Source organism: Morchella sextelata (assembly GCF_020137385.1).
Source record: "Morchella sextelata strain SCLS chromosome Unknown scls_2, whole genome shotgun sequence".
Classification (NCBI taxonomy): domain Eukaryota; kingdom Fungi; phylum Ascomycota; class Pezizomycetes; order Pezizales; family Morchellaceae; genus Morchella; species Morchella sextelata.
Genome location: NW_025408617.1, coordinates 2,912,974 through 2,936,388, shown reverse-complemented (window position 1 = coordinate 2,936,388; position 23,415 = coordinate 2,912,974). Strand labels below are relative to the sequence as shown.

Below are 23,415 nucleotides of genomic sequence, written 5' to 3'. Positions count from 1 at the left end.
CGGGAAACACGGTCGCATGGTCTTGCGGTATCATGCGCGCGCTTGAGACCTTCCCTTCATGAGCTGTCATTCGGTTGTGCCAAGACCACGGCCCTGTAATCTTCTTTGTTTCGGATGCGCATCGATACGCTTGCCCATACCGGATATATAGTGTCTCGGCGGGCGTTTCTGTTGATGTTAGTAGTGGAAGTGCAGAAATGTGTAGATTCGGGCCGGGCTGGAATTGCCTTCGCACGGAGAACAGACGGTACTTAGTAGGTCATTAGATACGCCTATCCCTATATAGAAAGATGGTGGGTTGGATCGAAGTATAGGAGAGAGCGGGCTGCTATAAATACATATAGTATGGCGTAATATCACAGATACATAGCCCGATAGGACGTTAGAGTTAGATTCTCAATGTGTTAATGTAGGAAGACTCAATAGGTATGTAGTAGGGTGGATGGTTCTGTTACGAAGGAGAATAAAAACCTATCATTGAACATATACACCACTTCCCTTTGGTATCGGATTGACTGCAATATTCTTCTGGCACAACCCATCCTCTACCATGCAGCCATATATGCTCAAGTGATCAGTAAAACACCTTAAGGACTCTACATGCAGATATATCACAAGACCTTGTCAATATTTGACGTTGGATTAGCCCGATGTATGTCCGGCCTTTTCAAGTCTTTTAACGCTGATTGACTGAACAAGACTCTATTTGCCGATTTATCTCCGCGGGGGCTCCGCCTATAGCCAATGCGTACTGTTTTGCAATTTGGTTTACGTCCTATCAGCGTTTTTTTATACACAAAGGCAGAAACGTATGGCTGGAGAATAAGGCTGTAATAACCATTCGTTGCCCGAGTTCCCAGGTGGCCCGGACATAAGTGCATGGTCAGTCTAGCAGTTTCCATTGAAAAGTTTGCCAAAGAAAATCATTCACTAGAAGAAGTCGTCTTTGTCACTAGTGCAGTTCATACTCAAGCTTAACAATGTTCTGGAAAAGCGTCCACGTCGGTCACCACTTATCACTCAAGCGTGCTGCGCGATACTTATTCGGGGAAAATTGGGATTTCTTATATTGTGAAATATACTTAGCGATCGGTTATGGAAGACCGTTCTATAGTTGAGATTGCGAAAGCTTCCACCTTAGTTATAAGGATCATGAGATAGCTGCGAACAATACTAGTTCGTAGCTAGATAAATATAAGAGCATTAGACACCAAGTCAATGCGCATGAAGCCTAGCATTGATTCAATGAAAACGGTCTGTTCACAGATAATTAATAAGACAAGGAGTGGTCATAGTCTTTTACGTTGCGAGCCGGTTAATCTATCACACTAGTGCCTATTATCGTCCCCTGACCCGGCCGGGCCGGTCCCAAAGACTCGGTGACAAAAGTCTATGGTGTACCTACCGGTAAAGATTCCCCCGCCGGTCGAGCGGTAACACTGATTGATCGCGTGCCACCCAGAAGTGCGAAACGTCCACCTGCCGGCAAACCAGCCTGAGAATATTCGCCAATTGACCGGCGCAAGATCGAAATGTGATTTCTTCGTTTTATTACATCTCATATAAAGTACACGAAGAATCGGGTTGTCAGAAGGTCTTTAGGGTTGGGGTAGCATCTGGGGAGTCGGGATTATGAGGCGGTAAAAATTTGTGTGGTCTCCGCGACGACGATGTCCGGGATTGAAATGGTCCATATTGACCTAATGACTAAGATGAATTGGGCCGTTTTCCTAGTAATAATCCCAGAAGCCCTTCTCATGGTAATGACAAAGGCTTGATACTAGAAATACCGTTACTTAGGGGAAGAATCTACTTGCTTTGGGGTTTTATACTACTACCTTTCTGGCCCATATTTTTCTATTTAAGGTGTCCCATAGACTCACATTGGCCATCCCAGCCCAATCTTCCAGCTTTGACTGGCCTGGCCGGGCCGAGTAAATCAGGTACCAATGCGAGCCAGTTGACTTCATGGGCCGTTTTAACCTCTGGTAGTTTATGCTCTTATAGTGTTATCTCATTCTTGAAATATATCTTGCAGAGAAGGTAGCTACAGTTAGATGTCAAAGCGAATCGTGTCCCAAGAATAATTAGCTTAAACTTCTCTCTCAACCAAAACTCTTCAAGCTTTCATTGCGTGGACTTCCCGAAGACTCTTCAGACCGCATGATTGCCTTCGGGAAGTGCACACTACGAAAGCTTGAAAGTTATGGCTCACATATAACATGAAGCCTTTTCTAAAGAGGGTCTCAAAGCCCATCAGCTACTTCAACGGCCCTCAGAGACCTATAGGCCTAACCAACTCTCTGTTTGACTGGGCTGACACCCATACGCTCACTTGGAGCAGATACTGAAGGGTTCCAAAACCGGTTTTTGAAAAGAAATGATCTCCTATAAAGTATGCTAGAAAATCTCAACTACCAACTAGGGTTACATCTCGCTTATTAGCATGCTACATAATAGTTGTCGCATTGCCAAGAGATATTGGAGTCGAGTGATGGGTCATGATGCAGAATCTTTCCAGCTAGAAATGTTTATTAGATTTTTGTGGAAACCGGGTCGAGAAAAAAATTTCCTTGATATGAAGTTGACGGAGTTGGTGGTCACGGTGGCGGGGGGGGTCGTGGTGGTGAAAGTGGTGGGGTGATTGGTGGTTGAGGAGACGGATGATGGGGCAAAAAAAGAAGAAAAGAAGAAAGAAGAATTCTGGGGATTTCGGTGGTTTTATTCTCTTCTACGCCAAACTAGCGTGCGGCTGGTGGGGTAAGGGCTGATGTTAGGCCAACGAGCCGCTTCTCAGGACTGAAGTTGGAGACTGGGAATCGGTACTAAGACGAAATGGCAAGGCGCTGCCCTGCAAGCATTGCCGTCCAAGTATTATTTCCGGCCGATAACACACACGGGCGAGTGGCCCAACGGTTATCACTCGCCTTCCGGACGGACACCGAGAGGTTGTGCCTTGCCTTCGATTGCAGAAGGTCCAGGGTTCAATCCAGGGGTGGGGGGTAGTAGATATGGCTGGACCATCAATGCTACCTTTTGTTCTTTTTATCTACAGCTACTTTTTGCTGCGGAAATTCGAAATGCGGGATCGCTTACTCTCCCGTAGAAAATACTGGTCTTCCTACTGTAGAATAAATTTGCTAAAGCAGGCCGTGTGCTCTACGTCTTGAGAACAGATAGCCATTCAGAGAGAAGGGTGCACCACCGAATCGCCCGAAAAGGACCCAACACCCTCTATAGGGGACTAGAGCAGATATATATCTCTAGTAGTTCCAATTGTATAAATTTCTTGACCTGTAAGTTTCTCCATACTCATTCCCCCACCTCTCTCCGAAAACAACGACACGTTCCATGGGATTTGGCACCAAAGACATCGATCACACAACCTTGGTATAGACTTGAGCTAAATAGTGTATGTATTGCGATAACTGAGTAGTATTTGCCAGCTGTTTTGGTCATCATCCGCTTGGAATAGTGTGTCCAAGCGTATCATCACGCCACTGTTTGACTCCCAAGCAGTTGCCATGAGAACAACGACTTCTCTCCCTAAAGGGGTTCTAAAAGCTAGCCTAGTGGGAGTCCGACCACAACTGCAAGGTGGTCTTAGTAACAGTGTCCACAGTCTGGCTCAACTAGACGTGTCATCTTTATCCGTATAAATAGAGAGGCTTTCATCCTCCTTCGTAATAAAACCATCCATCCTATTATCTACGAGTCTTCCTACAAAATCTGCCTTTTGAAACGAGTGGACTGTATCCCTGCCCGACCTCTACGTAATATTTAGAAATGAGGACAGCGAGTGATATCTCGTGACCGAACATCAGAATGGAATAGTTCCCTGTCTCCGGGTTTACTTCCATAACTGCGGTTTTTGGGCGAGCTAGAAAGGACCATCAATATTGACTGGATTCCGGTGGGAATATTATATAATATAGACCCGGAGCAGTCCTCTTTCCCGGCTGCGAGTATCCAAACAACTGGCCTTGACGCTGCATTACCCTTGGCCATCCGCCCATCATCATCTAGCTAGCTGTCTGTCTTAACGCCTATAACAGCCGAGCGCCGACGGCATCCAGCTCGCCGTGTATAAGTCGGGGATGGTTCTCTTTTCAGTCCGCACATATCACATGTAGAACCAGACTCGGGAGTGTCGGGGTGCATACCCGCACCTGCCTGCAGCAGCACAAGGTATATAAGACGAACTGTGGCACCACAGATATGGTACGTAGGTACTGAAAACCCGGATCCCTTCAGAAACCCGAGCGGGTTCTTTGCTATATGTATATACTAACATCATGGAGGTAGAGCCTCTCGATAGAGCCCATTCCGGGCCCAAAAATCCAGTACGCCGCCGCACGGGACTACCGATCCCCGGGCGAAAAGGTACTACAACAATCTCAGCAGGCTGCAATGATAATAGCAGCATGATATTCAGAGCCACTATCAGACTCTCGGTATGCGCAGATACGAAAACACAAAAGCACACGTTCGCGTTCTTTACAGTGCACATACACAAGTACAGCAAAACCTATCATAATTCCACCCCCGTGGTGGTCGAATTCCGCTGGAATTATCGTAGGGATGGAATTTAGAGAGAGGCCTTTGTTAGCAAACTACAGGTATCGTTCCCTCCAACCGCTGGAAGTTTGGTAGGGATAGAATTTCGAGAGGGTGAAATTATGATAGGTTTCTCTGTAAGTGCTTTCTCGCTCTTCCTGCGTGTGATTCTAGCCAGGACGAAGCATACACATACAAGGAGGCCATTCTCGAGCAACTATGTCTCGTAGAACCATATCGCTCGCAACGTTCCACAGCCAGGTCCCCACAGTTGCACCAATGCTACTGATAAAACCTCATCTTTCATTTCCTGCCCATTCCAACGACGCCAACCAGTCAGCCTCACAACAAGATACGCCTCCATTTACACAAACCAACCAACCAACAAAGAGAGAGTGACAGAGAAGCAAGAAAAGATAGAGAGATAGAGATAGGTGAAGAGGAGATAATCGGTGTTTAAAATAGTTCCGCCCCCGCCCCGCGCTCCCGCCTCTAGATCTGGCCCCAGTCCATTCCGTTCCGTTTCCATTCGTTCCAGCTATAAAACAAAATAAAAGCAAATGCACCCAGGATGATAAAATAAAAACTAATAACACGCAGACCCCCCGTAAAACAAATGATCGGACAAAAAAGAGAGTACAACAAAAAAAAAGAGAAGAGAGCAGAAAGAAAGAAAGAAAGAAAAGAACACAACTAATCTATCACCAACTCTATTGTTTTTTTCTTTCTTCCTTTCTTGTGTCCCTACGGGACACGCCTAACAACTACACTCGCCGCCTTCCGCAGCCTATTCATGATCGCGAGGCCCTCGTCCGTCTCCTCGACACCCTCAACATAGATAACATCCACCCCCAGATCATCCAGCTCCCTCAGCCCCGCAAACAGCGCCCTCGAGATGTCGCTCCCGTTCGTCCCTAGAGAGCGCTCAAAGACCGTCCACCTCTTGTCCTCGTTGGCGCCCACACCTTCGGGCCATGTTCTTGTCCTCAAGAACCCAACCCTTCCTGTCCATCCTGTACCCGCGACATTCATGGGCCGTATATTCTTCTGCGACGGCGGCTTCGCGCCATGCTCGAACAGCACAACCCCGGCACGCGGCGAATAGTGCTTGTACTTCATTCCCGGCGCCTGTGGCGCCGCATCGTGGTCTTCGGTGTCGGGTTTGCGCACAATGACGTCCTTCCAGACGCCACCGCATGCGCGGATCTGTTCTACACTGATGCCGCCGGGGCGGAGGACAACAGGGGGATTGTGGAGTCCGTCGACGACAGTCGATTCGAGGCCGACGTTGCTGGACCCTCCGTCGATGATGAGTGGGATACGCGTCTGCAGGTCAGTATATACGTGGGCGGCAGTGGTCGGCGACGGGTTCCCGGAGGCATTGGCGGACGGCGCGGCGAGCGGGAGTCCCGATAGTGAGCAGAGGGCAAGCGCTATCGGATGCTCTGGTAGTCTTGCGGCGAACGTTGGCTGCCCGGCGGTGACTGACGGTGAGAGTCGCGAGTTTGGCGGTAGCGGAAGTAGTATAGTAAGTGGCCCGGGCCAAAACTTTGCAATGAGTGGTTCATAGATCTCCGGGATGACGCCCTCCTGGCAGGCCTTGCTTTGGAGGCCGTGAGACGTGTTTGGCGGAGAGGGCGCCGGCGACGGCGGGGATGACGTGGATAGCTGGGCGGGTGGCAGGAGCTCCCGCAGCTGTCGCAGCGACGCTACATGCACGATGAGCGGGTTATCGAGAGGGCGCTGCTTGGCAGAGAATATACTCTTTACGCCCTCTGTGTTGCAGGCGTCCGCGCCGAGACCATACACCGTTTCTGTCGGGAACGCCACGCACTTTGACTGGCGCAGCAGCTGCGCCGCAGCCTTCAGGACTTCCTCGGTCTCTGGGTCGTCGATATGCACAGTCGGCGAGTCGTACGGATGCAGTGGTTCAGGCGAGGGCGTGAGCTTGATGCCGGACGGCGAGACCTTTAACGTCTCAGTGATGTAGGACGCCTGTCGAGCGTATGGCGGCGGTGTGTTTGCCATTGTGGAAGCTGGGGCGGCGACGACGGGGGCGGTGGCAGACGAGCGACGGCGGTTGTAAGGGTGGACAGCAGCCGTGGCCGAGGCCGAGGCCGTGGAGACAGAGACTGATGGGGGAGCCAGAGTGGATAGCGATGGGGAAGCGTGATGCCTCCGAGTGAGAAGAGTTTGTGTGGTAAAGGTGGTGAAGGTGGAAGTGAAGGTGGGGAGAGGGGACGCTGTCGTGTGGGCAATCGCTAACTGCGGTACGGCGTGGGTGCAAGGCAGGTACGCCAACCGGGTGCCTCTGCCGGTTAAGGTCAATAACGTGGGCACTTTTATGCAGCAAGCAGGAGACTGCCACTGCTTGCAGCTGATAAAGAAATTGGAGATGAGGGGAGAGGGATGTGGAGCCGGCAGTTGTGATATGATGTGAGAGAGAGCAAGTAGTGGAGCGAGTAGTATGTAGCTGTATTAAAGAAAGAAAGAAGGTTAATGTGAAGATAAACCGCAGAGTAGGAGGTATCTGGCCTGTACCGATTACGCTAAGAGCCAGATATCGATGATTGTCGCTGTGTAGAAGGCGAGGAAGAAGGCGAAGAAGTTCTTTTTTATTAGCCAATTCTCCGATTTCGAGAAGTGCAGTGGAATCCGACAGAACAGGACGGCAATCAAACAATGACACCTCGCCGTAGTGCAAGTAGCAAAAGAAGCAATAGTAATAGTAGCAGTAAGTCGTAGACTCGTAGTGGAAGTAGATAATGACCGAAATTAGAGGGTTGCGGGGGGGGGGGCCACCACCAGTGACCACCACCACCACCGAGTGAGAGAGAAAAAAAAAAAGACCCCTCCCCCTCCGCTCCCTCACTCGCATTGACTCAACCCACAGAGAGGGGAAAAAAAAAATTTACTTTTTCCCCCCAACCCAAGCCCAAGCCAAACCCTTCTCCCTCTTCTTGGTCTTTCGCTTCCCTGTCGGCTGTCTCCCCCCCTCCCCTCCCCTCCCCTCCCTCCCTCCCATCCACACATCCACACATCCACACATCCACACATCCACACATGCAATCCCACGGCTCCCACCCTCCTCGCTGGCTCGGCCTCTCCCTCCCCTGTCTCACCTCATTCTCTCCCCAATCCCAGATCTTCCCTGGCGCGCGACGATCCCCGCTGCCATCGATAAGCGAGGCTGCTCTAGCTCCCCTCCCCCTGCAGCCACATCATGTGACTGGCTGGGCCCTTCCTGTGCTCAACGGCCGTTTTGTTTTACACGCATTGTTCCCACCCTGAGGAATGTAGAGTATGTATTCTGTCTAAGGATCATGTAAAACCAATACCAACAACGATACCATGCAAAGCACACTTTAGCCTTCCAATGCCTGTGCACATCATGCCTTCTCCATTTATTTCCATACTCTTGGGGAAAAAAAAAAAACCCTAGCCCGGCCTTCCGGTTTCATCGCACTGGCCCAGTCCTCGGCCGAAATGAAGGCCGCACCCCAGCTTTGAGCAGTGGGTGAGTGGCATGAATACATTTGCATTTTACGGCCGAGTAAGCACAGACTTTCCTCTCCTCCTCTCTCCACGAGGGAAATGTAGATAAATATAATATATGTAGTTGTGGTTGTCTCGTGTTACTGCAGCAAGGGCCCTCCCTCACTCTATTTTCTCTCTTTTAATCCTAGACGATTACGACTGCAATTCTTTTTTTATTTCAAGATAAACGAGGGACGGCATATAACGATCAAGGTAGTACCAAGTACCAGTACAGGATGTTCAGAGACAGCTTAAGTACACATGGGGAAAGGGAATAAAAAGACACACACCACACACACACACATACAGAGGAAATGAGAAGTAGCAGCTGCAAAAGATAACCTCCGGCCGTCCTATCCCATGGTTCCCCTCTCTCAATTGGGAAGATGCACGCAGGCAGAACAAGAAAAAGAAGGAAAGAAAAAGGAAAAAAGGAAAAACTGCAAAGTGAACCAAAGACTCGAAAAGAAAAGAAAAAAGAAAAGAAAAAAAGCCTCCGTTTTGCCCAACCCACCCGGCTCATCCATCCGTCAATCATAGAAGTACACAATTCCGAAGTCGATCCTACTACATACTTATCACCGCTTTTCTTTCCTCTCGGGAAAGAAGGAAAAAATAAAGATCCGCGCCAAAACGTCTAGTTACAATGTCTATCCGTTTTTCGTCCCCGATATAATCCATCATTAGAATAAAAAGAGAACCCTTCAAGAATAATAAAGAAAACCGCGGCACCAACAAAGTATCAAAATCGCCTCGCTTCCTCTTCTTCTGTCAACTAATTATCCATAACCTCATCCATCCCTGTTGAAATGAAATGGGCTACCAAAAAAGGAAAGAAAGAAAAAAAAAAGAACTCCCAAAACTCCCCAAACCTTTGCCTAACAACCATCGCACTTACTTAAGCCGCAACAGCGCTGGCGCCCTCTCCTCGTCCGACACCAACCACAAGGTGCCTCTGCTGGACGCCCTCACCTTCCCTTTCTCTCTGCTGCTCAAGCTCCTTCTCCTTTTCTTCCTCCTCCAAAATTTGCTGCTCGTCTCTCTCCTCGGCCCATTCGCCCCACAGAGCTTTCTTGCCCTTGATGGAGATGTCGCCAAAGCCCTCGGTTTGCTTTACGCTGATGGCGTCTTTGGTTGCGAGCACGAGAACCTCAAAGAACATCTTTGTTGCGTCAGTCCGTGTTGTTGTGGCATGGGGAAGAAGCTCCAGAAATTTGGCGGATTTCTTCCCAATAGGCTCGGAGAATTGTTCACGGAGAAGGTGAACTGCTGCTTGTGTTTGCTTTGAGATGGGTTGAGTGGAAGTTGGGGGCATGTGGGATTCCTCTTCAGGCCCAGGTGAAAATGGTTGATCATCCTCGTCGGCGGCCATTGGCATGCCCGGGGTCATTGGTGCGTGTTCTGTTTCTAGGGTAGCTTAATCAGTACGGAACGTATGATACCGATCCTAGGACGGTGAAGACATAAAGGGGCTTACCAGCGCCACGGATGGAAAGCGTATCATCTCCCAGCTCGTGCTCGATCCTTGTTTCGTCCTCTGGAAGCATAAACATCTCGTCTCCAGCACCGCCCTCGTCTCCACTGCCCGCCCGCTCGTCTTCGTCCATTGGCGCTAAAATTTCCTCCTCGTCGTCAATGTTCAATCTGGGCTGCTTAGATGCACTGCGTGCCTCCTCGGCCACAACCTCATCTGGGTCCTCTCTCTTCCTCTTCAGCTCGGCCATCCTCTTGACAAACTCCGGGCTCAATAAGCTTGCTAGCTCGGGTGCGATGTTCTTGGGATAGAACACATTTTGCGCAAATCCCCTAGACTTCTGCAAGCTCAATAGCGCCAACAATGTTGGGTCTCTGGGCAAGAAGCTTGGCTCCCTCAAGATCTTGCTTCGATCCTCTTGTTGCGCCTTAATCTGGTTAGAGCGGATCTCAGTAACATCGTCAATTAGGACTCTTCGGCCTCTGACTGATCGCTGGTGATGAAGAGCTGGCTCTGGCTCTGCTTCCTCGCTCAGAGGACGGAGGGTATCGTCTAGATAACTCATATTGAGCATATCACCATGGGTCTTGATTTCCCCCTCAAGCTCACGGTCTACACTGCTACGGACAGAAGACAAAGGAGACGACTCTGCTCGCTCAAAGCGCCCAATATCAAGGCCGGGTGATTGAGCGCGAGGAGTTGCATCACCACCCAAAGATGGTGACCTTCTTTGAATCTCGCTCTGAGCGCCAAGAAGCGTAAGATCGCCTTCCTGTTCGTCGCCCCCGAAAACTAGATCCCCTCCAAATCCCATGCCAGTATCCTCATCGCCCTCAAAGCCCAATCTCAAGTCTTCCTCGAGACCAATTTCAGACTCTGGCTGCTTTGCAGCGTCAGAGAATCCCAAATTACCCGCATCATCCATCCTGATGTCTGACATGAGGTCATCCTCCAAAGGCGCCGGGGCCCTTCTTCCAATTTCCGAAGCAAAGTCGGATTCGGACAATAGTTCCTCACTCTTAGCTCTCATCATTGTTCTGACGGGCCTTGGGGTCGTCTCCTCATCTGCATCGACGTCAAGGTTCAAGTCATCGTCGAGTAGTCCGTTCTCAAAATCGCCCTGCGCTTCTGCTCCAGGTCCGCGACCACGGTCGATGGAGTCCAGGAAGTATTCGTCTGACAAGGTGATATTTGCATTGCTTGAAATGTGTGCGTCAGAGTCGAAAGGAAGTTGGCCAAGGTCGCCAAGGTCAAGCGTAGGGTCGGGGAGAAGTAGGTCGAGCTCAGTAATGACATCGGGTAGGGTGAGTTGTGCGGCGGTATGAGACGTAGCGCCAGCCGGTAGATCGACATTTCCAGGTCGGAAAGCCTATCAAAGCACGTATTAGTGGGGGAGGGGTAGGACTATGTGGCCAGATGGGGGGTATAGCCCACCATTTTGATCTTCATCAGAGCTTCATTGCAGTCCTCAAGTAGGTACCTGGCCTTTCGCGAGTAGATACGGACAACTCCCAAGAGCAGTTGACCACTCAGACGCAGGGCCATTGGGGCTTGATCTTGACCCACAATTGCGCCAACTGAAGTTTCGATATTAGATTGTAGAATATGGGTTTTGGAGAGTTTTCGCTCCAAATTGGCGCTGAGCCAAACACGAGCCAACGGCCCGGTTTTTGAGAGGAGGGTTTCGGAATAAAACATTTCGAATAAAGGGTTGTATGGTAAAACGAATCACACTTTTTTCTTTGGGAAGAGGAAGCCGCTGGCAATGAGCGGAAAAACGCGAGGTGGTAGGGAAAGCGCGTTGTTGTGGTTGCAGTAGCGATATGGTTCACGCGAGACGAATTTGGGGCGCACTAAAAATGGAGGGGGACAGCGAATCAAGTGGGCGGGGTGTTAAGCAAATCAGCCGAGATATGGATCGCAATCAAAATGGGAATCATGTACGAGAAGCGTGAACCATGGGGATAGTAATAACGGTGGGGAGTGTAGGAGTAATGAGAAAGGGGGGGGGGGGGGGGGGGGGGAGCGAGCTGAAGGGGGATCGGGTGAGGAACAACAGTCACAGGACAGCAAGAAGGCAGACAGGGACGGAGATGAGAAATGCGTGCGCGAGTGTATTTACAGGGACACGACAAGAGCGTTTGGCGGAATGTACGAGCGGAGCGGACTGGAAACGGTCGGGCGGGGCGGGCAGGTAGGTTAAATATTATGGGGGCGCAAGTGCGGGAGGAGTTTAAGAGAAGGCTGGTAAGTAGAGTACATGTATGCTTTGACTGCAGTCGGTTGGGAGGCGGTCAAGCGGCGCGTTGCGGCGACTCGGAGATAAGATGAGATCGTCAGATAAGGAGAGACACACGGCGGTTAAACTTGTCCGAGATCCCGTAGCTATGGAGAACATCAGTTTGCTATGAGAGCCATGGGTTGAAAGGAGAAAAGGGATAACTGCAGGGGGTACGAATACCTATAATGTAGCTACGTCCTTCTGTTGCACGGCGTGTGGCCCCTACCCTACTCAATAAATACACATTCATACTCTACTTCATTATTCTGAGATGGCACCTTCTATGCCTCTGGAGAATCATCAGAAACTAAATCTATCCTGCCTACGTGTTGATTTAACGTGTAGAGTAGAGTGAGTATATGTATGTACATGTAGTTACATGTAGGTATCCGCAGCTTTTTTTTACTGATACATATATCGAGTAAGAGAGCGAGAGAGGCCCCGTATGGTAATCGATTGGGCGGATTCTCAATACTTGTACATATCCCGATTCGTTATATTTCGGCTCTATTTCTCATTGGTACCGTTACCTGGGGGGACACACATCCTTGACCTTCATGTCTAAGTTAATTTTCCTATTAAGATTCATCGTGTAAAGTGCTAAATACTGCCTAGTACAGGAGGTGCCGGTGGAACTATCAACCTTTCCCTCCACTCTCAGGAAAAACCCGCATTATCTTCTCCCTCTTCTTCTTTATTGTCTCCCCCTTGGTGGTAGTAATCATCACCAACATCCTTTGCTCGGTTTCAGACAACTTGTTCTCACTCATTCGACTTGTCATCCACCACACGCTGACCGCTCAACTCCCCTTTGTCCCTTGTGGAATTCATTCTCTGGGTGGAATTTTGACAATCCATGTTATAGCTTCTATCTCAGATTCACCGCTAAAGCGCCTACGACTTACCATCAGTAGTCAAAGCCCGCCTCCTCTTACTCCTTCTCTAGTATCTTTTCGGAAATGGGTCCTCCCTCTAGATCGAGTACCCCGCTAGGCATACCATTACGAAGCCTGGCCGCTTCTCCATTCCTCAGCACATCATCAAGTACTAATTCGAATGGTAGCGTTCCAAGCACAACATCTTCGGTAAGATGGTGTCTCATAATTCCCTTGGGGCCTTTTGTTGATGTTCATTGTCTCGTTGTAGCCTCCCTCCGCCGTCTATGCGATCCTCACCCCCGAAGAGACCGCATCAAAGCTACAGTCTTCATTAATACACGGCCTCACCTCTGCACAAGATGCCATCTTCCGCCGCTCCATTCACGGCCCAAACGAGCTCCCTACCTCCGAGGAGGATTCCATCTACATTCGATTCCTTAAGCAATTTGTGGAATCCCCACTAATTTTGTTACTGTTGGGTAGTGCCGCAGTCTCATTCTTGATGGGAAATATGGAGGATGCAATCAGTATTACACTGGCAGTGCTTATCGTAGTCGCTGTTGGCTTTGTGCAGGAATATCGCTCGGAGAAGAGCTTAGAGGCTTTGAATAAACTGGTTCCACATTACGCGCATTTACTACGAGGAAAGCCCGGTGATGGAGAGTCTGGATCGCCAGCTTCCCAGATGGTCATGGCCGGTCAATTAGTGCCCGGTGACTTGGTCACATTTTCTACCGGAGACAGAATCCCGGCAGATATACGGATAACCCAAGCTGCTGGTCTAGAAATCGACGAATCGAACCTGACGGGCGAGAATGCACCTGTGAAGAAGCAGGTGGGTGCGGTCGCACCAAGAGACTCTATGAACCCCACCCTTTCCGACTTATCGATCTCTGACCGTAAATGCATTGCCTTTATGGGGACTCTTGTTCGCAATGGAAACGGCCAAGGTCTTGTAATTGGAACCGGTTCTAAGACTGAATTCGGTGCAATTACTGCAATGCTTAACAGCATTGTTAAACCGAAAACTCCCCTACAAAACTCTATGGACAAGCTTGGTAAAGACTTGAGTTATGCGAGTTTTGCCGTTATTGGGATCATTGTCCTGATAGGATTGTGGCAAGGAAGAAGCTGGATTGAGATGTTTCAAGTTGGTGTTTCTCTCGCAGTTGCAGCAATTCCTGAAGGGTTACCAATTATTGTTACTGTTACACTGGCATTGGGAGTTCTCAGGATGGTACGACATGGTGGAATTGTGAGGAAACTACCAAGCGTCGAGACTTTAGGATGTGTCTCTGTTGTTTGCAGTGACAAAACTGGTATGCATATACCGATTAATTTATACCTTTCGAGTATCTAACCTCCAATACAGGGACTCTCACAACAAACCATATGACTGTTACGAAGATTTGGACACCATCGTTCACTGAACCTATGGAGAAATCCGCTTTATTATCTGATAGTTTCAACGACCCCACGTTGAGCGCTGTTATACGAATTGGCAATCTTTGCAATAACGCACGCCTTTCTTCTTTGGGCACTGCAGCTGCAACAACCTCAATTGGAATGACAGGCGATAACGGTCCTAATTCTAGGTTTGTTGGCCAAGCCACTGATGTCGCGTTACTCGACTTGATGGACGCCTTTGAAGAAGTAGATGTAAGGGAGAGAAGCCAAAGAGTATCAGAGTCTCCATTTTCTTCAGAAAACAAATGGATGGGTGTTATTGTTGGTGGCGGTGATATAGGCGGACAAAAAGCATATATTAAGGGAGCGCTGGAACAAGTCCTCGCAAGGTGCAATACTTACCTTACAAAGGATGGCAGAGAGGCGCCTATGGATGATGCGCAAAAGAAGCTTGCCAAGGAAAATGCCGAAATGATGGCGAAGGAGGGTTTGCGAGTGTTGGGATTTGCGAGTGGGTCTGTCTCTTCCAGACCAAATTCGGGAACCAGCCATACCAGCTTAGAAGGCGATAACGATTCGGCTTACACTGGCCTTACCTTTGCCGGTACGGTTGGCATGAACGATCCACCTAGACAGGGTGTTAAAAAAGCTATTCGATCTTTAATGCGTGGAGGTGTTAAGGTAATTATGATCACTGGTGATTCGGAGACAACAGCCGTAGCCATTGCAAGGAAATTGGGGATGCATGTTCTTCCAGACAACCATGGTCCTGGCGGCATTGTAAGGCCTGTTCTGAAAGGTGAAGACCTCGACAACATGACGGACTCGCAACTAGCTCAAGCGATCGCCACTACATCTATATTCGCCCGCACTTCGCCAGAACATAAGATGAAGATCATCCGCGCCCTTCAATCTAGAGGCGATGTGGTAGCAATGACTGGAGACGGCGTCAACGATGCCCCTGCTCTCAAGATGGCAGATATAGGCATAAGTATGGGTCTACAGGGAACAGATGTGGCCAAAGAGGCGGCCGACATGATATTAAGTAATGACGACTTCTCTACTATTCTTACTGCAATTGAAGAGGGCAAGGGGATTTTCTACAACATTCAGAACTTTTTGACCTTCCAGCTTAGCACAAGCATTGCGGCATTAAGTTTGGTGCTGCTATGTACCTTCTTTGGATTGAGCAACCCTCTCAACCCAATGCAAATCCTGTGGATCAGTATGTTACATTTTCTCCAATACCTTCAACTGCATGTACGCATTTTTACTAACTTTTATTTAAATAGACATCTTGATGGACGGTCCTCCCGCACAATCTCTCGGCGTTGAACCCGTTGATCCAGCTGTCATGACGCGGCCTCCTCGCTCCCGCAGCGAGCAAATCCTGACTAAACCTGTTCTTATTCGAATCATGACATCTGCATTCACAATTGTCATGGGCACAATGTTTGTCTACACTATGGAAATGAAAGATGGTGTTGTTACTCGTCGTGATACAACGATGACTTTCACCAGCTTTGTTCTTTTTGACATGATTCTCGCACTTTCCTGCAGGTCTGAGTCGAAATCAATATTCAGGGGTGAGGTTAATATTTTTTCGAATAAAATGTTCAATTTTGCAGTCGCCGGCTGCTTGATGGGACAGGCGGCAGTGGTCTATATGCCTGGGTTACAGGAGATCTTCCAGACCGAGGCATTAGGATTCAGGGATATTTTCTCCTTGGTATTACTTGCTAGCACTGTTCTCTGTGTAGATGAAGGGAGGAAATGGATGAAGAGGCGAGGCGGGATGAGTGGAAATTTTGGTGTGAGTCATGGTTATAGTAATAGTGTATAATTACGGTGCAAAAAGGTAGAGTGTCCATTCCTTTATTATATTTTTCAGAAGTAGTTTCGCTAACAAGACAATTAGAGGACCAAGATTTGTCGAATTTGTGAACATCGGTTTATATCAGCATCACTTTGCGCTACTTTTCTGTCAACGATCTAGCTTGTTTTATTATTCGTATCTATATCACTCGGACCTTAAAGGATGCACCCCAAATAAGGCGTGTGAGGCAGATGGACCATGGAGGATCCATTTTCTCTTCCTTCTCCTTTACTTATTTCTTATTTTTTTTTTCTTTTCTACGCGGCGTAAGGTTATAATACCTTGGGGAACGAGTTAGGCCAGGATTGGGATAGATTACGACGGGCAAACATGTCAATGGGAATGCAAGGTGATTCTGGGGAAATTATGGTACTATGTTTCTATTCTACTTTTTGTTTCTCTTTCTTCTTTGTTTTATTACAAGAGCGGCCATAACTGTGTTGCGGCGAGTGTTAGGTCGTATTAATAGACTTCAGCGGATGGGTTTGTGTAGATAGGACTTAGTTACTTATGAAAATACCTGTAATGATAAAGACGAGATAAGGTGGGGATTAGACGAGTTCCCGCCCTGAGGCGGTCCGGTTCAGGTCGGCTATTATGTGTTGGGTTGTGGTTGATATGCGGAGTTACGTGTTACTTTACTATGACCCCCGAGGGGATCGAGTGATGATCCATGAACTTCATCAGTAATGATTGAGTAATTAATTATTTGTAGCCCGGAGGCTATGACAATATCTAAAAAATAGTACCAAAAGTAACTTAATCAGTAGATTTGATAAATTTATTTTATGAACTTATGTAGTTACATGTAGTTAACAAACGGCCACCCGAAATTCAAAAAATTTCCTAATATACCCCCTAGTACCCACCCTTCCAAGTATTGTTGGGTATGAGTGTTTATAACGGCTCAGCTCGAGCTCTTCCCACACGGCCTAAAAGCTACCTGTGGACTATGCTCTTGAATGATTGCTCGGAACAATGCCATATGACATGTGACTTGGATTTATTCGTGTGGGGTTGCGCACATGCATGTATATACTACATGTAGTAGTGAGATCATAAAACTCTTATAGAGGAAGGAGTCTGAGAAGTTCTAATCAAGCATTCATTTGCTCAAAAAGAAGAAACATATTTATCTAAGTGAAATGAGTGACCTCCGGCGATATTCACTTACCGACTGCAGGAATTCGAAACCTAACTGTTGAGCAACTGGTTACGGGTTCGAATCCCGTGTCCCCCACACCTGGTATACCCATCTTGCCGGTTGGGCTGGGTTTTGGAAGTTTCCCCCAGCCACTTGCTCGAATGAGGACAGAGGTAATCCCTTGAACATCGACATAACATCACGGTTGCACGCGAGTATGAGAGATTATCAGTATTTATTAACTGTGGATACATTCATGGATTATCACTCGGTCAAGTTCTCATTGCTATTGGTTGAATAAGTCATTCATATTGCAATTACAGGAGAAAATGAGACTTGATTGATACATAATACTGTCATCTATCTTATGTATACATGTTTTCATGATGTCTGCAGCTGGATGGTTGAGGGTGGACATACCGGGTAGTGCACTTCTCAACTTCTACCGGAGACATGTTCGGGCAGTACGGCCCAGAGTGCTGGGGCTGTTTTGCCATCAGAAGCCCCGACAGAATTTTTCAGCATAATATTAATCTAAGCTTTTGTTTAATAATTAAACTGGGCAGGTTCGTTCGAAACTATGTCAAAACCTCAATCGGCAACCCATGCAATTAATGAATTATCAATCAATCAATCAATCGGCAACTTAGGCCTATAGGATAGACCAAAAGCTTATTTAACAGTTTTTAACCCACCCTTCCCACATGGCTGCGGTGTTCTCCGCCCCTCTTAAGGCCCTTGGATTTCTCGCCCCCCGCCTTGTGAACTCATATTGCAGTTCATCTTAAGCTTCCTCTACACTTTCTTTTACATACGAACAAATCGTGACTAAGATTTCGGTTTCCGTCAAAACATGTTACTTTAGGTTATTGTTTCACGGAATGGTACTCTATTTAATCATGTGCCGTGAGTTTCTAATCCGAGTAATCAAGTCTTCTTGATAAGCTGATAGCTATATATGTGAAGTGTTTTGTAACCGGTTAATTAAAAGGAAAGCAAACAATACTTGACACAATCCATGATTAAGAGGAACAAGCGAAGACTCAAAATCTAGCAAGGTACTCATAGCGTCAATTCCTGATGTTTAATTGCACGCGCAATAAAAACCAGACAATTCAACAGTATCACAATGCCACGGAATTTATAAAAACAATGTTTGGATGTTTTCCATGAGGGTGACTAGAAGACCCGAATAACCTTTCGCCGGCCGGGTGGTCAAATAGTTTCCAGTTAGGAACTTATATATAGAGCCGGTACCTAATCCGGAAAGATTTTATTAATTGGTTTATACATCAAGATTCGGTAAGCGAGTGAGCTACAGATTAGGTAATATATTAGTTGCGAGATTAGACAGAGTAGAAATTACCCCTAAAATAATTCCTAGAATCGTGGTACCGGTTGTCTTTGTCCTCAGTGCTCTCGATCATAGGTGATCACTCAGTGTTCGGAACTAGCATCCAGATACTTCCGCGAAACCTGCATCATTATAAGAAGACCCGGGTTTGTAGCATCTATATATCCAAGACCAATTAAGCTCCCCAATATAGGCTTTATATATACATATATGTGTTGTCCTCCAGTGTAATAGAGTCCAAAGCTGGCCACTCCCCACTAGTGCCAACGTTGATTTGTAGGGTTAGGGCTTCAATATATGACTAAAGCCATATTGCAAAAAAGGAAAAGAGTTCAACTATAATTTTCTGGAAAACCTGAGCGTGTAGGTTTTATTATATTCCCACGAGAACTCATTAGTGTCTCTTCGGTGTAAGTTTCATATATATACACTTCGCTATCGATATTGGGGCGCTTTGAGGGCACAAGTTCGTGTATCAATCAACGCGTCTCCCCTGTCGGTACCTGTCTGTCTACGCTACAGTTCCCAGTCCCGGAACTTACCCTCAAACCCTCAAACCTTCACTTCCGCACTCAATAATTGCACGATAGAGATGCCTAGGCCTCAACGCGCCGCAGCTGCAAAAGCGAGATCGAAACTAATTGACTTTCCCGAGAGCTCGGAGGCCTCATCAAGCGATGAAGCCGCTAAAACTAAAGTTGTTGAACATAAATCAGTGGAAGTAAGGGAAACGATTACTGCCAAAGAGAAGCTAAATGCTTCCGCCACTGTGACGAAAGTGGGAAAAACAGTCAAAACAACAGTCAGATTGAAGCCAAAGGCCGGTGTGAAGCGAAAAGCTGGCGAAGACAACGACAACGACAGTAACGGCGACAACGAAGGCCAAAAGTCAACCACCCAGAAGAAAGTTCGAGCTTCAACAAAGAAGAATCCACCAACAATGATTCCTGCTGTGGCAAGAACTGTGGGCATAAAGATGCTTGTGGGCGCGCATGTAAGCATGGCAAAAGGTCTTGAAGAGCCCCTTTTGCTAGAGCTATCCAGATCTTTTACTAACATTTCTTTTTATTCACGGAAAAACAGGGGTCCAGAATGCTATCACAAATTGCAACAACATTGGTGGAAACGCATTCGCCTTATTTCTCAAGTCACAGAGGAAATGGGCGAGCCCCGACATGAAAGAATCTGACGCTGTGGCGTTCCGAGAGGCCTGTAAAGAGTCACGGTTCGATCCGAAACGGTTTGTGGAATTCCCCATATCGTTTCTTCAGGTTCCTTGGCTGTGGAACCCGGGTCTTAGGCCCTTAACAGTTCTGTGGGGCTCCGGACAAATTGCAGTTTTTGTTACCGGGCCGAAGGAATTGGTGCACCGGGATTACCTGGCGCACTAATCGCTTGACCGAAACAAAAGCTAGTAACAACCAGCGTTTACGAACGGTGGTGCTTCAATGATATTTTAAGACCTCGATTTCCAGTTACCGGGATTCTGCAGCTGAAGTCCACGAGGCATGGCACAATCCCGTAGGAGAGCTGACTTGTGAAACAGGCATATCCTCCCGCATGGATCCTATCTGATAAATCTTGCTCAAAGCGATCAAGAGAAAGCAAAACAAGCATACGATTGCTTTATCGACGACCTGAAGAGATGTGAAAGGCTCGGTATTGGACTATATAATTTCCAGTAAGTCAAGCTAGCCTTAATCAGCTCTGGATATTGTCATATCATCATTCTAAATAAATGCGTCTACACGGTTTCCTCCGCGGCCTCGGGGCGTTCTGACGAATTTATTATCTATTGAGGGCCGTTGATTTTCTTGTGCTGATATACTCATAGCCCTGGATCTACCCTTGGACTTCCGCGCTCCGAGGCACTGGCACGGATCGCTGCCCACCTGAATCGGGCACACAAAGAAACTAGATTTGTGAAAACAGTGTTGGAAAATATGGCTGGCCAGGGAAATATTATAGGTGCAAACTTTGAAGATTTGCGAGACATTATAGCAGATGTTAAGGATAAGGATAGAGTCGGCGTCTGCCTAGATACATGCCACTTATTTGTTTGTGGCCCTTATCTAAGAATTTGAGTGGTTTGGTGTTGATTCGTTATATAGGCAGCTGGACACGATATCCGAACCCAGGCTTCGTACGACACCGTGATGGCTAACTTCGACCGAATAGTGGGGCGAGAGTACCTTGTTGCTCTACATCTCAATGACTCCAAGGCTCCTCTAGGCTCAAGCCGGGATCTGCATCAGAATATCGGAGTTGGATTTCTAGGGCTAGAGGCCTTCCGCGTCCTAATGAATGATGAAAAACTAGAAGGGCTCCCTATGGTCCTGGAAACCCCGATGAAAGTCGAAAGTACCTGGGCAGAGGAAATCAAACTACTGGAATCACTAGTAGGAACCCCGGGAAATGATCCAAATTTCTTGGTTAAAGCTGCCAAGCTGTCTGCGAAAGGGAAAGAGGAGAGAAAGGCAGCTGAAGCTGCAGAAAAGAAGAAAGCCATCAAGAAGGCGCCAAAGCCTCGCAAGAAGGGAGGAAAGAAGCAGTCTGAGGAAAGTGGGGAGGATGGTAACACGGAAGACGAGGCAGAGCATACCTGTGAGCACTAGCTGGTTATTCCTCGCTCATGCTTTGTGGATATATATGTCTTGTCTCGAATAACATGATTGGGGAAACCACTCCACTTGCTAGTTCCCCCCATGTTCGCGTCCCCGGTTTTTGATCAAGTTCGGTATAACCTTACTTCAGGTAGCTTGCATTGTGAAGTTACGTAAATGTCTACTACATAACTACCAACATTATCAGAGTGGATTATGTTTAATAGAGAGCGCGGGATGTATGTGTTGTCATAATATATAGTTATATCCATTTCAATACACAACAGGTGCGAGCTTCTAATTCATATAAATTCCAATAAACCTCGATGAGCGGTGCTATTTTCCGTGCCATACCATATATTGGGTTCTTATTCATAAGGGACTTTTGGGATGGGCCCCAATCAACGATCCCGATCTCTCTACTAGGACCCACAACCTTGATTGGTCTGTAAATACCCGTACCCGCAAGATCTTCAAGTTTTCCGATCAAAGACATCCGCAAATAAGCCGATGCCGGTCGTTACCGGGAAAGTCGGTCTTAGAATCGAAACTAAGCAGGAGATGTTGAGCATAAAGCAGGAATGAATAGCGCCCGCTTATCGATTGGCTCTTATTCCCAGTAGGCACATAGTTGGAACTTGAAATTAATGATGCTGTCTATAATCCTGAACATGAATGTTCAGATAGACTGAGTACATCGGATCATCCTTCGTCATATACATTGAGTCTATACTTCCTGGAGGCAACGACACAATCGGAACAGGTTTATTATGGGTATGTGATTAGCTGCCTGGCTTGGATCTATTATTGATACAGTACGTATGCTCTCTTTGGAGTTTCAAGGTCTTGCGGTTAGAAATATGGAAGACATCATCATCATAATATTGATTTAGGGAATCGATTGCCTCATCCATGACTCTATGTTATAAGTTATAAAGACTCCGAAATTTATGGTAAGTTGGGATATACTCTTAAATCGTCCAGTACAGAGTCTAGATTGTGATATTTATAACGCTAGGGAATATCTGCGGACCAAATTTGAAATTTAGGATGCCTGCTTCCGACCAGATCGATTCTCCCCCGGTGGTGATATGTTGTGTGTGCTGCACGTATTACCTATCCAGCTGGTATAGGGTCTGTAGGTATATAATAGTGAACTCAGACTCACCACTTATCACGCAGTGTTCTATTCTGCAGTACGCTCAATTGAGGTCATGTTTATCATTACTAATTTGCCGTAATGGGTAAGCATTAACCACGAAAAAGAAAGGATCCATCCACTAACCCAAAACAATTATCAAGTGAATAAACTAGACGGACGATGGCGCCGACTTCTGCGCGCTCAGCTCAAGTTTTGCACTTGTAGATAGATCGATTTAAGTGTAGAATACGCACAATTCACCGACCAACTACGGATAATTTGTTAGGACTCATTCGGCAGTTTACATCGGAGGAACTTGAGACTGTTGGCTTTAGCCATGATTATGTGCTTCTTTCTGGTACTGGCCAAGTGTCACCCCTGTCGGCGGCGTGTTAAATGTAGTCGATGCTCATGAAAATTTTGTAATGATATTACTGAGACGGATGTTTTACTCATCCATAACCAAGGATAGCAAAAATCAGGTTCAAAACAGACCAGCTTGGCTTGAGAGTGGTTATATCAAATTGAATCCAGAAGATACACTATATAAGTGTAGAGAATTCAACTCTCTTTGTCCTTCAAATCATTGAGAAAACAGCTTTCAAATACCTCGTTCTTACCTCCTCAAGATACCTTCAAATATACTTTTTTGATATACCAAAGACCTTCCCTGAATACTTTATTGATATACCATCCGATATCTAACCGGTCAATTCCGATTTCTTCTTCGATAATCTTTCATTCGAAATCCTTACCACCCACAACCAAGTATGTCGGGCTGCGCACACGGGACTTTTGTCAAGGTACAAGGCGGGGCAAACAGATGCGATGTTTGCAAGAAAGTTGGCGATATCTTCGTCTGGAAGTGTGCTGCATGTGCGCTCTGCATCTGTGAACAGTGCAAAAAACTCGGCGGATTTTGAGAACCCTATCGTTATGGAGGTCGCTGTCGGTGGTACTCGGGGGAAATAGATATTGCTATTTGATTTTCTTGAAGTTTTTTTTTTTCCCTCTTAGGGCTGCAGGTCCGGTGCCAGGGTGTCAGCAAGGGGAAGAATATTTTATTCCCTTTTACCGGGTTTTTGTTGGGATGAGAATTGAGAAAGAGCTTATTTGTTATTCGAATTTTCCTTTGCAATGCAGCTACATAGCTATAACCTGTT

At 47.1% G+C, this 23,415-nt stretch overlaps 4 protein-coding genes across 4 annotated transcripts; 2 read left to right on the top strand and 2 right to left on the bottom strand.

Annotated features, from left to right (window-relative positions):
• Positions 1–5,301: 5,301 nt before the first annotated feature.
• On the bottom strand, positions 5,302–7,435 carry H6S33_006029 (uncharacterized protein; the record flags this gene model as incomplete). Its single annotated transcript, XM_044837440.1, has 4 exons — positions 5,302–6,266; positions 6,321–7,030; positions 7,099–7,106; positions 7,430–7,435. 4 exons carry the CDS (start codon positions 7,433–7,435, stop codon positions 5,302–5,304), a joined length of 1,689 nt encoding a protein of 562 aa, XP_044699338.1.
• Positions 7,436–8,992: 1,557 nt separating this feature from the next.
• On the bottom strand, positions 8,993–11,266 carry H6S33_006028 (uncharacterized protein; the record flags this gene model as incomplete). The annotated part of the gene is made up of 3 exons (XM_044837439.1): positions 8,993–9,501; positions 9,572–10,937; positions 11,003–11,266. 3 exons carry the CDS (start codon positions 11,264–11,266, stop codon positions 8,993–8,995), a joined length of 2,139 nt encoding a protein of 712 aa, XP_044699337.1.
• A 1,542-nt stretch (positions 11,267–12,808) lies between these two features.
• On the top strand, positions 12,809–15,977 carry H6S33_006027 (uncharacterized protein; the record flags this gene model as incomplete). The annotated part of the gene is made up of 4 exons (XM_044837438.1): positions 12,809–12,934; positions 12,996–14,046; positions 14,100–15,359; positions 15,427–15,977. The coding sequence occupies 4 exons, from the start codon at positions 12,809–12,811 to the stop codon at positions 15,975–15,977; spliced, it is 2,988 nt and encodes a 995-aa protein (XP_044699336.1).
• A 3,123-nt stretch (positions 15,978–19,100) lies between these two features.
• H6S33_006026 (uncharacterized protein) lies at positions 19,101–21,123 on the top strand (the record flags this gene model as incomplete). Its single annotated transcript, XM_044837437.1, has 5 exons — positions 19,101–19,502; positions 19,600–19,748; positions 20,055–20,189; positions 20,343–20,565; positions 20,620–21,123. 5 exons carry the CDS (start codon positions 19,101–19,103, stop codon positions 21,121–21,123), a joined length of 1,413 nt encoding a protein of 470 aa, XP_044699335.1.
• Between the last annotated feature and the right edge of the window lie 2,292 nt (positions 21,124–23,415).